Source organism: Castor canadensis, chromosome 12 (genome assembly GCF_047511655.1).
Source record: "Castor canadensis chromosome 12, mCasCan1.hap1v2, whole genome shotgun sequence".
NCBI classification, from domain to species: domain Eukaryota; kingdom Metazoa; phylum Chordata; class Mammalia; order Rodentia; family Castoridae; genus Castor; species Castor canadensis.
In genome coordinates this window covers 54,441,303-54,455,611 of record NC_133397.1, presented here as the reverse complement: position 1 = coordinate 54,455,611, position 14,309 = coordinate 54,441,303, and the positions used below count along the sequence as shown (strand labels likewise).

The 14,309-nt window shown below is 33.7% G+C and overlaps 1 protein-coding gene across 10 annotated transcripts in view; it reads right to left on the bottom strand.

Annotated features, from left to right (window-relative positions):
• Positions 1–14,309, bottom strand: part of Ehbp1 (EH domain binding protein 1) — a 331,176-nt gene that overhangs the window by 180,697 nt on the left and 136,170 nt on the right. For 9 of the 10 annotated variants that reach the window (XM_074049828.1, XM_074049829.1, XM_074049827.1 and 6 more), the window contains one exon: positions 11,024–11,163. In XM_074049828.1, the coding sequence (XP_073905929.1) occupies positions 11,024–11,163 (140 nt within the window). Of the gene's footprint in view, positions 1–11,023; positions 11,164–12,802; positions 14,258–14,309 lie in introns of those variants that run through there. The other variant, XM_074049835.1, reaches the window with a different exon arrangement.

Sequence of the window (14,309 nt, the reverse complement as noted above, 5' to 3'; positions counted from 1 at the left end):
AAAGGTGTATTTTAGAAACATCATTTCAGCAGCAAAAGGGTGGTAGCATTTGCAAGACAAAACAAAACAAAACAGTATAGGAAGTAAAGCAAGCATCACCATTCTGTAAAGGAAGGCACTCAATAAATATTTGTACATTAAAGAATAAATTAAGAAGAAATATTTGATGGTTAATTTGATACAGGAAACAGAGAAAGGAATCTGGGATAAGTGCCAGGTCTTGGGGGATTGTGTAGAAAGTAGTTCTAGCACTGCAACAGGGACTATTCAGTTGAGGACAGCCTGTGAAACTTCCCATGAGAATACTTCAACTGGCAGTTGCTATGTGAGTCTTAGTCTAAAACACATACTTTTGTTACATATTTCTCCTTCTAAAGGATTACTTTTCTGTTTCTTCTAAATTCCTACAGCCAATATGTTTTACTTTTATAAATCAGGAAAAGTTAAAAAATGAAAGACTGGAGGTATGGCTTAAGTGGTAGAGCACCTGATTAGCAAGTATGAAGACCTGAGATTAAACCTCATTACCATAAAAAAAGAGTGGCATTATGTTATAGAAAAATTAAAAACTGAAAATAAGATTTATTACAAAAATTTATTAGCAGAATTTTTTTAATTGGAAACTTTCCCAGGAAATACACTTCTGACTCAATATATTTATATAATACTTTATTTCTTATCAAAGCCATATTTCACTAGAAACTTACACATTTAGAAAATGCTAATAAGGCTACATAACACTGCAAGCAAATTTCTACCCTACTACTGCTTAAATTGAGCAATAAACCCACAGAGCAAAACATTTATAGTTAACAGTGTGTTGGGCTCTACTTGCTTCACGCCAGTGAGAATAAGAAAGGAAACTAAATTAGGGGCAGGCAATCGAAGCAAAGGGTCAAGTAATTTGCGACTCTTCTTTACTGTTAGGAAGGCAAAAGAAGATAGAAATTGACCAACAGAGATTATCACATTGAACAAAACAGGGGGGATGGAGAGGCAGTATGAAGAGTAGGTGGCTTTTTCCTTTTAAGAAAGACTGTGGATGAGTTAAAAGAAAAAAATAAACTGCCAATAGCAAGAACATACCTTCAAATCTTGCATCATTCTCATCTTCTGTAAAGTATAGCTAGATTTAGTAGCAGTATATCTATTTTAAGACAGTCTAAAATAGTAACACTTCAATTTCCTGGCAAAAATCAAGGTAAAAAAGATGTCACTTTCCTCAAAGGTTTAAGCCTATAAATATTTGATGTGTAGACACATTTACCAGGTTTAATAGTGCTATTTCCAGCCCCACAGCAAATCATAATGAGGAAGAAACAGATTGCTTTGGGCAAGCAATCTGCTTTTATTCTCTTTTATTCATCACCCTTATTGAACTACTCTCACTAAGGTCACCAATGTATATTCTAATTGGCAATTATTCTAGATAATTTCTAGTTCTTATATTTTATTTCTATATGAATAAACATACTTCATTATTCCCTCCTTGAAATTCTTTCTGTTCCTTCCTCCTTTTCTCTTCCTATATCTGATCATTCTGTCTTGGCCTCTTTTAATAACTATTCTTCCCCTGCCTCTTTAATTATTGTTATTCCCTAGGATCTCATCATAGGTCTCATTCTTTTTTTTACCACTAAATCTACTCTTCCTGAAAGAATTAATCTAGTCTCAGCTTAAACATACACATAAATGAAGATAATTCTTAAAGATGTACTGAGTGCTAGACTTGAATTTCCATCTATCTACATGGCAATTCAAAAAATGAGCCTAATACTTAACATATAAAAAACAGAATTCAACAGTTGTGCACCTATGTCATGTTCATTTTGTATTTCTAACACCTAGCATTTTTATCATATAGCTAGTACTTAAAGTATGCTATAAATTAATGAATGACCTGAATGAGAGCCAAAATACTTGGCATCATCTTTATAAAGGCATGGTAATATAAGATATGCTTTATTTTTAAATTATAGAAATGTTATGTTTTATTTATCTCTATTTCTGTGTGTATGTATACATATTTATATATGTATATATGTATCTATAATGTCTCATTTATCTTTAGAAATGTTATAGTTTAAGCCAAAATCCCAAAATTTGATGGCTTAAAACAACAAATTTTTATCTCTCACAGCTTTGTGGATTGACTGGACTCGGTTAGGTAGTTCACCGCAGTTAGATGGTAGCTAGGGCTGAAGTCATCTGAAAGCTTAACAGAGCTAAAAGTTCAACATGGCTTCTTCATTTGCATGTTTGGTATTTCAGCTGGAAAGACTAGAACAAAGGGGTCCTGGACAGATATCCTCTCTTCAAGAGTACTGTCTCCATGGATAGTCTAAGGGTCCTCTCAGCATAGCAGTGTCAGTATGGATTTGGCAGCTGATTTCCCCTACAACATGCATTATAGGAGGCCCAACCAGATGCTTTAGAAGTCACATAGTCACTGTATTTTATTCATTAAAAGAGATTTACAGAGCACGATCAGAGGCAAGGAAGAGTACAACAAAAGAGCATGAATATTGGGAAGAAATGTTCATTAGAGAACAATCTTTGAAGAGCAGATATACCACACAGTAGATCAATAAATCAGAAAGTTGTAAATAATTTTCTTACTAATCTATTATCTATACTTTTTACATGTTACTTTCTAGTATTTATTTATGCAGACATGAAACAGGCACAAATCTTAAGTTGCACAATTCAATGACTTTTAACAAATGTATACTTTCATGTCCCCTAAGACACAGAATATTTGCATCTCCTTATATCCCATTTTTAGTCAATTTGCAGCCCCACAAGCTATCACTATTCTGGTGTTTTTCATATAGGATTAGTTTTGCATTTTCTAGACTGCCACATAAGTGGAATAATATACTACATACTTTTCTATATAGTATATATAGTGAATATACTGTTCACTCAGTATAACGGTTTTAAGAAACATCTATGTTACTGAGTATATATCAATAGTTGTATTTATTATTGAATAGTATTCCATTCACAAATAAGTTACAATCTAGCCATTTTTCCTGTTGATATATACATAAAATGTTTCCATCTGAACCATTATGAATAAAATTGCTACAAGCATCTTTGTGCAAATCTTTTTGTGGACAGTTTTCATTTCTTTTAAGTAAATATCAAGGAGTAAAATTGCTGGGTGAAGTATATATTATGTCTACTATTGGAAGAAACTCCACAAGTGATTTTACTACCAATAATGACTTTCAGTTGGTCCAAATCCTTGCCAACAATTAGTGTTGCCAGTATTTTAAGTGTTAACCATTCCATTTGATGGGTAGTTGTATCTCATTGTGATTTTAATTTGCATTTAGTGGATAACAAGTGATGCTGAGAGCTTTTTCATGTGTTTATTGGCTAGTGATGTATCTTTCTTTGTAAACCACATGCTTGTTGTTCATACGTAAAAAGATATTAGATTTTTCTTATACTGACCTTATATCCTGTAACTTTGCTAGGACTTCTAGCATAACGTTAAACATAAATATTGAGAGAAACATGCTTGACTTGGTCCCAATCTTAGGAGGAAAGTGTTCAATATTTCATCATTAAACGTAATGTTAGCTGTGGCTTTTCACAGATTCCCTTATCAAAATGAAGAAATTTCCCTTTATTAAAACTTGGTATTAGATTTTGTCAAATCCTCCTTTCTGTATCTATTGAAATTATTATTATATGATTTTTCTTCTTTATTTTGTAAATATGGTTAAACTAACCTTGAATTCTTAGGATAAATTCTCAGAACTCATTTTGGTACTTAGAATATTGTCTCTGAACTCTTCCCCAAATAATCAGAAGGTTTCTCATTTCTCCTTTAAAATTCTCACTTTCATCCCAGTCCTGTCTACTCAATCAGTAGAATTCTCCCAGACAGGTGGGGGTGGGGGAAGCTAGAAAATGTTCAGTTGTCATTCTATAATAAAGTAGAACTAGGGTTTAAGAATAACACAGAAAGTAAAATGAATTTACAGTCTGCATCTTCTGCTACTTATTGTCTGAGGTGATAATAGCCAGGGTATCCTTTCAAAGGCATCTGTGGTACCTTATAAACTGTTTAGCTCAAGAGATAAGAACTATGTCCCCACTTCCCTGCTTCCTCCCTTACTGCCCAACCTTAGTGACCAAAGAACAGAGGCAATTCTTCAGAAATTCTTATCCTTTAAAAAAAATATGTGGCTATTTAAATTTTTTTCACATTATCAAGTCTACAGCAATCCTACAATTTTGTTTATGAATGTCGTAGGTACTAGAGGGTAAATGCCAAGATAAAAACCCGAAGCAAATTAATGAATATATTCTCTGACCAAAGTTTCTTGTTGGTTGTAAGGAACCTTTTAATCAAAGGTAGGAGACCTAGTTATCCCACTCATAGCCCTGGGAAGTAAGACATTTACTCTCAGAAGGCTGAGTCATACCATCATCAATTCTAGCTCTTCAAATCTGTAACTGGCATCTCCTCTATTACCATCTGTGCTGTTAGATTTTATTCCCTGAAGGTAGCCAATATGTCAGTCTCCCTTCTCCCAAATTAACTTTATAAAGTATGGGAAAAGGATTAACAAATCCCAAGCTATATTGCTTATTATGATAAAAATGAAACCTGACTGATACATTGCCTCTGGATGGCAGGACTCTAAATGGATCTAGTGGAAGGCCATAGCTTTGAGATTCTCTGAATGTGGAAACTTTAAGTGGACATACCCTTTCCATGGCCTTTGGAAACTAAACCTATGAACTATTAGAAAGGTATTAGCTCCTGTATTGGATGGGGATTTTTAGCCAAGGAAATTCCTGTTCCTAAGTATATGGATCTTGTCTCTTTATACCCTAGCTGTCTTTTGGTTGTAGAGGACAAAGAATAGTGCCTAGTTTGCCCTGAGGACCTCAGTGAAGAAGGAATGCTCTGCTATTTCTAATCTAATATTTTTCTAAGTAAAATCTGAGGCAAAACTTGGTCTACTCAGATCATGTGAGCCTAAATGTATGGTTGAACCTAACTAGATCCCTTTGGTGATCTTGTAACAAGCATAAGAATACCACAGATCTTTCATATCTTCTGAGTTTCCCAATAATGTTTGTTGTAAACTGCTTCAGTTGAACTTGATTTTTAAAAAAATTTTTCTTCTTCTTTTTTGGCAGGACTCGGGTTTGAACTCAGGGAGGGCCTCACGCTTGCTAGGCAGGTGCTCTACCAATTAAGTCATTCCACCAACCCTAAACTTGATTTTTTTGAGATATATTAAATAGGGCTGTTATTTATGCAGGAGTCTTTTTTTCTTCCTGTTGGTGTGTATTCTGAAATTTAATATGAGAGCTATAGATGAGGGTCAGTAGTAGATCATTTGCCTAGCATGAAGGAGGCCCTGAGTTCGATCCCCAGCACCACAAAAACAAACAACCAAAACCACAAAAAAAGAAATTCAATATAAATTCCAAAGACGGGCATATTACCAAATATTGCTTCAAGCATTGTGAGGTTACCATATAGGTAGAAGCACTATTTTGAAACCACACATAATTTCTACTACTGGATGCAGTAAACTTTCCACTAAAAGCCTTTGTTTTCCTCCAATTCCAATATCTATTACTCTTGCTACATTTCAGGGATTTCTACAATGGCAATCTAAAATTCCCCTGCCTCTTTGCTGATACTTCATTTCTGTAAATGTATGTATACCTAAATCATCAATAAAAGGTAAGACCTAGTCCCAAAATATGTTTATAGTTAATAAAGGAGTCTGTATCAGACAGAACAGGGTAGGAATTTTTTTATCAGTCCCAATATAGGGCCTATGGTTTATTTTTACCTTCTAGCAAAGACTATAATTTAAGGAGATACATTTTGTCAATTACTGTTGATTTAACAGCAACTTTCCTTAAATTACTAACTAAATTAATTGCCTCTATGCATCTATCTAAGACATAAGTAAAATAATTCCTAGCAGTCTATTCCCTCAAGAAGATGGCAAGCTTAGTTGGGGAAATAATTATAGAGCAAAATGTATTTTTTATCAATATAATGTAACTGCATGCTACAAAATTTACATTGAATGTTAAGGAAAGGGACCATTTAAAATAATGTTTCTTCTTCCATAAAAAATTGTGTCAATAGCTACATAAAATTTGGCAAGAGTAATAAAAGTGTTTTATCTAGTAAATAAGAATACCCACCAGACTATTTGTATCATGTTTATGAAACACATGCATTTTGTCTATTCCTCAGATAGTATTTTAACATTATTACTGTTAAATTTTGATATCTTCTTTCATTATTCTAAAATTACTTCACTCAAACATTTAAAAATGGCGCTAGTGGTAAAAAAAATTCCTGAAAGTTAGTAACTCTGGAATGAAATTTATATGTGCCAAAAAATGCAACTAAGGAAGCCAGTTATTTCAGTTACCACAATCTGCAACTATAATAGAAAATGGTGAGGACAAAAAGTAACACTGAAGCAAAAAATACACTACAATGATGGTGGACTTATTGACTTAGAATATGGACCTAAGGCTTCCATTGCTCCCATCTACCCCTGCTTCTTCAACACATACATTTTACATTCATTACTTCTGGAATACTAGTCTTGAATTATTGAGCTTTGACTTGTTTATCCTCTAGAACATATTCCTTCCATAAAGCAGAACTACCTTACCCTATGTAAGATTTTGTATACTTAAAATTATACTTTAGTAAGATTATGTGTACTTAAAAGTCAATGGAATAAGGTAAAAAGCTAGAGTGATCAAAATGGGCTATAAAAAAGAGAACATGTACTAAATTTGTAAAATGTTCCAGACAATGTGCTAGAAGCTAGAGATGAAAAAAAAATCTGTATTTTGCTTAGAAATAATACTTCCTTTTGTTTTCAATACCAGTGCAGAACTTGTAATATATTTTTATCATCTTTTCTCCCATTGCTATGATCAAAGCAGCACAATACTGCTCAAAACAACTATAAATGTGTGGCTTTTTTTTTTTTTAACTTCCTACTTACTTACTACCTACTACTGTCTGAGATAGTTTTAACCAGAAGCCATCTAGAGAAAACAAACCTTATTCTCTAACTAAAAGATCAAATTAATACCATATTTGAATTACAAAAACTCACACTGTATGAAAATGCCTACATTTGTAAATGGTACAGTATTATAAAAGAAGGAGTAGTCAAGCTTAAAAGAAAGTATGAAAGGCTTCTCAGAGTATTAAATTTTGAAAGATAGGTATACTATGGTCTGAATGTGGGTGTCCCCCAAAATTCATGTTGGAACTTAACCACCAAGGTAATGGCGTTAAAAGATGGAGTCTTTGGAAAGTGATTAGGTCATGAGGGATCTGCTCTTGTGGATGGGGTTAAGCATGTGAGAGAATGAGTTTGTACCTTTTCTTTGCCCTTCTGTCATGTGAGTACACAAAGAAGGTGCGACCCATGAGAAACAGCTCTCTCATCAGACAATGAATCTGCTAGTCCCTTGATCTTGGATTCTTTAGCCTCAATAACTATGAGCAACAAATGTTTGTCATTTACAAATTATCTAGACTAAGGTATTTTGTAGTAGTAGCCCAAGTGAACTAAGACAAGATGGAAGGCGGTGGTAGGAGGATACTTGGAGCGAGCTTTCTCTCATTCCCTTGTTCTCCTGACCTAACTGGGCTAACTGGGGGCGATGAGAGATGCAGAAAGGACAAATGATAGACAGACACGCATAAAGCTGGGGCCAGATGTGCTGGGCACTCAGATGGAGATGCACAACAGCCCCATTGCTTCTTTTCTCTATTATTCTCTTCTCTATTCTTTAAGGCCTTACTCCTTTACAATTCTTTAAAACCTTGCTTCTCTTCTATTCTTTAAAGTCTCTCTCCTTAGACTCACTCTGTCCCGTGTTTTCTTTAATCTCTCTTAAAGTCTTAGCCCTCAGACTTGCACTGTTCCATGTTCCCTTTAATCTCTCTTAAAGTCTTGGCCCTCAGATTTACACTGTCCCATGTTTTCTCTTAAAGTCTCAGTGCTCATACTTGCAAACAACAGCTGCCATATCTAAAAATTGCATTCACATAACTCTTAAAGTCTTGGTCCTTAGACTTGCACTGTCCCATGTTCTCTCTTTAGCTTTCTTAAAGTCTGGGTGCTCAGACTTGCACTGTTCCATGTTTCCTCTAATCTCTAGCATAACTCAGCAGCCCACCAGCAGCATCATTCTCGCAAGCAGCACACCAATCAATCCATCCCCCATCAAAAAAAAGTGACACTGAAACAAGAGAAACCTGCCTTCCTATTTCTCTGAACGTAAACAACTTAGAAAAAACAGCTGTGCTGCATCTTGTACTCTTCTGCAGCTGGGGCCATGCCAAACTCAGCCTGCTGATTATTGGCACAGCTGTGCTAATGTCAAGTTCTCATAGGCTTCTCATAATCTGCTCCCCACAGATACTCACTTATCCTTCTAGAAATATTCCAGCTAGCCAAATGATCAAAACTCAATGGCTTAAAAAAGAAAAAAAAAAAATGGGCTCAAAGATGGGAAAGACAAGACTAGGAAAAAAAAAGTATTGTGCTGTTGCTGACATGAAATATAATGCAAATGTCGGACATTTATTATTGGAAGAACACACAAATGTTATAGAAACAAATATAGTAACAGCCAGAAGGGGTGGAAGGAAAGGGATTGAATAAAGAAGTGAATCATATTGCATCTCTCATCTTACAAGGGGAAAGTAAAAAAATTCTATTTTAATTTTAGTATTTACAGGTTCATTGATTTATCTATTTGGTTTGTTTTAGGGAATATGATTCTAAAATGAAAACAGTACATATAATATCCAAATTACTCTATCAAAAATGTTGAGGTGGAGTAACTCAAGTGTTAGAGCCTAGCAAGCATGAGGCCAAGTTCAAACCCCAGTGCCTCCCCCACAAAAATGTTTAAATAAAAAAAATAAGAAGGTAGCAAAATACAGGAAATGGGAAAGAAACAATAAGAAGAAAATACTTGAAACAAAAATATAAAAAATAATGTAACTGAAATTAAGCATGTCAGTTATCAGATATAACGAAGGACAAAGATTGTAAGGCTATATCAACCAAATGGCATTTATTAAAGAAGTACTTAAAAAAGAAAAGTTAAGAAATGGAATGATAAATACGTTAAGAAAATAAAGCATGGGTACATGGGTAACAAATATCAACACTAGGCAAAATTTCAGGGCAAAAAGCATTAAATGATGCAAATTAAAATGAAGTTTTAAGAGACTAAATTAGCACTGAAGACTAATTTAGCACTGAAGTTCTCTGTCTTTAAACAGATGAACTATACAAAAAGAATAAGACTATAGAGCAGGGGGTGGTGGCACACACCTGTAATCCCAGCATGCTGGAGACTGAGTCAGTAAGATCATGAGTTTGAGGCCAGCCTGGGTTACACAGTGAGACTATGGGGGGGTGGGGAAGGGAGGAAGAACAAATGCATGAAGAGGGAGAAAGAGACAGATAGACAGACAGAAAAAGAGACACAGAAACAGAGACAGAGAGAAAATGAGAATATAAATAGTTTAGCCAGACACCAGTGGTTCACACCTGTAATCCTAGCTACTCAGGAGGCAGAGATCAGGAGGATCTCAGTTTGAAGCCAGCCCAGGCAAATAGTTCATGAGACCCTATCTCAAAAAAAAAAACCCATCACAAAAAAGGGCTGGTGGAGTGGCTCAAGGTTTAGACCCTGAGTTCAAACTCCAGTACTGCCAAAAAATATATATATAAATAGTTTACCATAAATAAAAAGCTTGACCAAATGCTGAATCCAACAAATAGAATATGCATATAAAAATATTTATGGAAAATTCACAGTATATGTGTGTGTATTTACAATTATATATCTATACCACAAAGGAAAAAAAACTGTAATATTTTTCTAAAAATTAAATCCAAGAGTTTTGAGCCCTATTTGAATTTAACTAGCAGTAAATAAACTATAAACAATTTTTTTAAAAAGCATATGGTGAAGCACACTCTTCTAAATACTTTATGTCAAAAAAGAAATCAAAACTTCAGTCAGAAACTAGAAAACAACTTGTAGAATATAAACATGACAAACCATCTATAACTATCCACAAGTCTTATCAATTTCTTGTGGCAGATATCTAGTACAGAATAGATTCACAGTCTATTCTCAAGTCACTGGAGCCAAGAAAGGGAATGAACTTTTTGGCTAAGGAGTTCAATGGGTAATCTAAGTGATCAGTGGCAACTCCCCAGAAGACAATAGGGAGTCGAGTCAGAACCTAGAGATAAGTACCGAAGCTCCAACAAATTTGGAAAAATTACCAACAGGCAAATAGATGGTAGAAGTCAAGGAACATAAATTCAGAAATAGGAGCAATTAATTTAACTACAAAGAATATGTAAATAGTGCTGGATTTTGAGTAGTTCCTTAAGGGTGACAGCCAGATTACCAGTAAGTACATATTGGTAATAAATAAAAAGAGACTTTAGCCACCTAACTACTTAATAGTTTGATCAAACCAGCTATAAGGGATAGCTGCATGGAAACTTCTAAATACAAAAATACATAAATATATACCAAGTCAAAACACAGAAAATCCATATAATTCATGTGAATAAATGAACATGAGCTAGGAGAAGCTAGCCAATATATTCCCTTTTTTTGTACTATCATCACTTTAAGGCAGGTCTTTACTTACAGAGGTTTCACCCACATACTGACAAAAGAAATATGAACATATTTAGTTGCTTTATACTATAATTCAAGAAAATCTTATGCTTCTTTGACTAACCTCAGACATGATCTTAAACTGCTAAAATCTGTTAAGTTATAATCAGCATGCAAGGTTTTCAAAGAGCAAAATAGTATACTGCTGTAGAAAGCTTAAGGGAAAAAAAAAAAAAAACCTGAGTGAAATTGTCATATCCTAGAATACTGAAATTAAGTTTTTCAGTTCTGCATAAAAATATATAATTTTAGTTTAATGCTTAAAACCAACCTGTAATTTTTGCTGCCTTTTCCTCTTGATTTACACGGTTCTCATCGTCATCTTCATTATCTTCTTCAAAGTCATCTAAATTGCCAATGTCAGCTTGCTTCATACTCATCAGACTAGCCAAACTTTGCATATCTTCATCCCTACATCAATGATTCAAATATAATACACAATTCATCAGATAACACTGCTTTAAAAATTGTTTCTTAAGAAAATGCAAGTTAGACATTTCTACTCCAAAATCTGAAATCTAAAATGTTCCAAAACCCCAAGTTTTTGAGGATGCCACATGTGGAAAATTCTATATCTGGCCTCTATGATTCAAGTGCAATCAAAATATATAAAATTACTTTCAGGCTATGGATATAAGGTGTGTCTGAAACATAAAAGAATTCTGTGTTTAGCCCGGGGTGCCATTCTTAAGATATCTCATAATAGACAGGCAAATATTACAAAAGTTGGGAAAAAAAAAAAAACCCTGAAATCTGAAACACTTCTGGTCTTAAGCATTTTGGATAAAGCACTGTCAATCTACAATATTAATATTTTCTCTTTCTGGAATATGTAAATAAGTCTTTTAAGTAGTTGTATAATATTGAAAAATCTAAATACTCATTTGCTAATTTTTAAATGGTTTAATTATTAAAAAGGAAACCAGACTAAAAATTAACTAGTTAGCAGTTAGTTTAATTCTGTATTGAAGACCTCAGAAAACTAAAATTTTCTTCACTGCATTCAATTTGGCTTCCTGAGTAAAATTAGGTTTCCTTAAGTCTAGAAACAAAAATTTGTTTCATAGAGCAGTGGGACAGTCTGCAAGTCAGATGAGATTTAGACTTTTAAAGTAACTGAAACCTTCATAAGGATTTAGAATAACAGCATGAACAGTTTTGAGTTGACGGGTTAGAGGGAAAGAAAGTGGTAAAGCCCCATAAATTATATATAAATCCTATTTAAATGTACAACTTTTTTTCAAAGGGGCCATAATCTCCCAAAGTTAAAAAGTTTTAAGTACTTAAAAATAAAGGAATTACAAAATGAAAAATATTTTGGCTAATTATAAGTTAAATATCATATATTTGATAAAATATAAACTTCAAAAATTGAAAAAAATCTTGAAGTATTTTAAGGATAAATTTATAAGGTTTACTATTTTGTCAAATTATTTAAATTTTCTTGAGCTATTATTTCCACCTTACATTTCAAATAAACCATAGTGAATGAAAGATACTTCTAACATGTTAAAAACAAATTAATTTTCAATCTGGTATACTTTACCCAAGTTCAGATAACAAAATTAAAATGCTGTCTTTTTAATAAAATGTTTATTAACATTTACCTATTGTCTAAATATGGTACGACTTTGCAAACTAAACCAGGTTTTTATATTCTTCACATTTTATCTCATATAGGCTTAGAGTTAACAAAATCATTTTCCCTTTTAAATAAATTTCATAACACAGAGTCTACATAAACAAAAAAAAGTGATATTACATTACATGAGTTCTTTATAAATCTCTCATTTACCAATAATAGATAATAATAGGCCATAAGTTCAAAATATATCATTCTTAAAATGTTAACCTGCTTAATTTTACCACTTTAATCTCTTATTTTAATCTTAAATATTTTTCTTTGGGGGCCGTAGGAGGCAAGGAAAAGGAGGTGGAAGAGGAGTTTAGGATGTTCTGGGAGAATTCCTATTCAGAGGTAATGGAGACATTTGCTTTAGCTGAATTTCCTCTCACCCAGAATTACTGCGAGTGGTGTTGATTCACTTACTGCTTCTGCTCAGTGGAAGGAAGTCCACCCTCAAAGGATCTTTCTGAATTTGTTCTCTCTTCTTCCTGTGTTTTCTTTCCTTTCATTTTAGCTTAAACTTCAGAGTAAGATCTTAATTTTTAATTTCTTAGTATTTATGCTTATAACGTAAGGTCCTGAAATGAAAAGACTAAGATGCTTCCATTCTGGACTGTCTTATAAGCCACACTCACTCAGAACACAACTTCCCCAAGAGGAGACTTATTGTTGCTATTTACTAAGTCATTTGCTGCCATGTAGATGAGTGCCAGGCATCTCATTTTGAGTGACGCACAGAATCTAGCCTTATCAGTCAAGCAGACATGGACAATTATAGGAAACACATTCTATTGGGTCAAGTATGTTCAGAACTATAATTCAGACTGGGCTTAAATGTTCATAGCTGCCTTTTCCCTCTTACATTTAATAGAAAATTCTAGGCATAGCAATTCCATTTATCCTGTGTCTATCTTCATCCAAGTACTAACTCTTTCATTATACCCATAGCATACAGTTATCTGACTTGATGGTATGCAATAACCAGAGTGAATGTTCCTGTTCCCCTCTATACTTTGTACATTCTTTTACCCAATTAGAATTTTACTTTTTAAATATTTTATCATTTATTTATTTATTCATTTATTTATCTATTTATAATAGAAGGTCTCACTATGTGGTCCAGGCTGGCCTGGAACTCACTATTTAGCAACGGCTGGCTTTGAATTCACAATCCTTCCTGACTCGAGTCTCTAGAATGCTGGGATTACAGACATGTACAAACCACACCAACTCAGAATTTCACTCTTTTAAGAGACTAGAACTTTGTCTAGAAATCTTTGTTCAATACTTATTCAGCACCTAAGAAAGGTTTTGTTGTTGTTTTTGAGATGGGATCTCACTATGTTGCCCAGGCTGTTCTAGAACTCCTAGGCTCAAGTGATCCTCTTACCTCAGTCTCCTGAGAGCTGAGACTATACGTACATACCACTGTACCTGACTGAAGTAATTTTTGAAAAGGAAAAAATGGTTACAGTAAATTGTTTATCTAATTCTATCTCCCTAAACAATTTTTGGAAGGCTGAACTAAGAAATATTAATTGGTGTTCCCTCACCTCTTTCATCCCTCTTAAACTTTTTATTTTGGGTTCGTCTCATGTCTCAGTTGCATCAAACAGCTCTACAAATTGAACTGTCTGCACTTCAGAGTACAGGCTGCTACAATGAAAATATGTAACTATAAACAAATATGCATGATACCTTATAATATCCAATTTAAAATTTGAAACCAGCTATAATTACTTTTTTATTACTGTTCATTTTCTGGAAATCAAAAGAGACTATTTATAAATAACAAGGAGTTCATTTAACTCAGCCTCAAAAACAAAGAATAGCAAGAATAATTGGGATGCTACAGTATGCTCAACTTTGCCAGTCCACTGAGAAAAAAGCTACTTATTTAACCTAACGTGTTTTGAAACACAATGTGAAT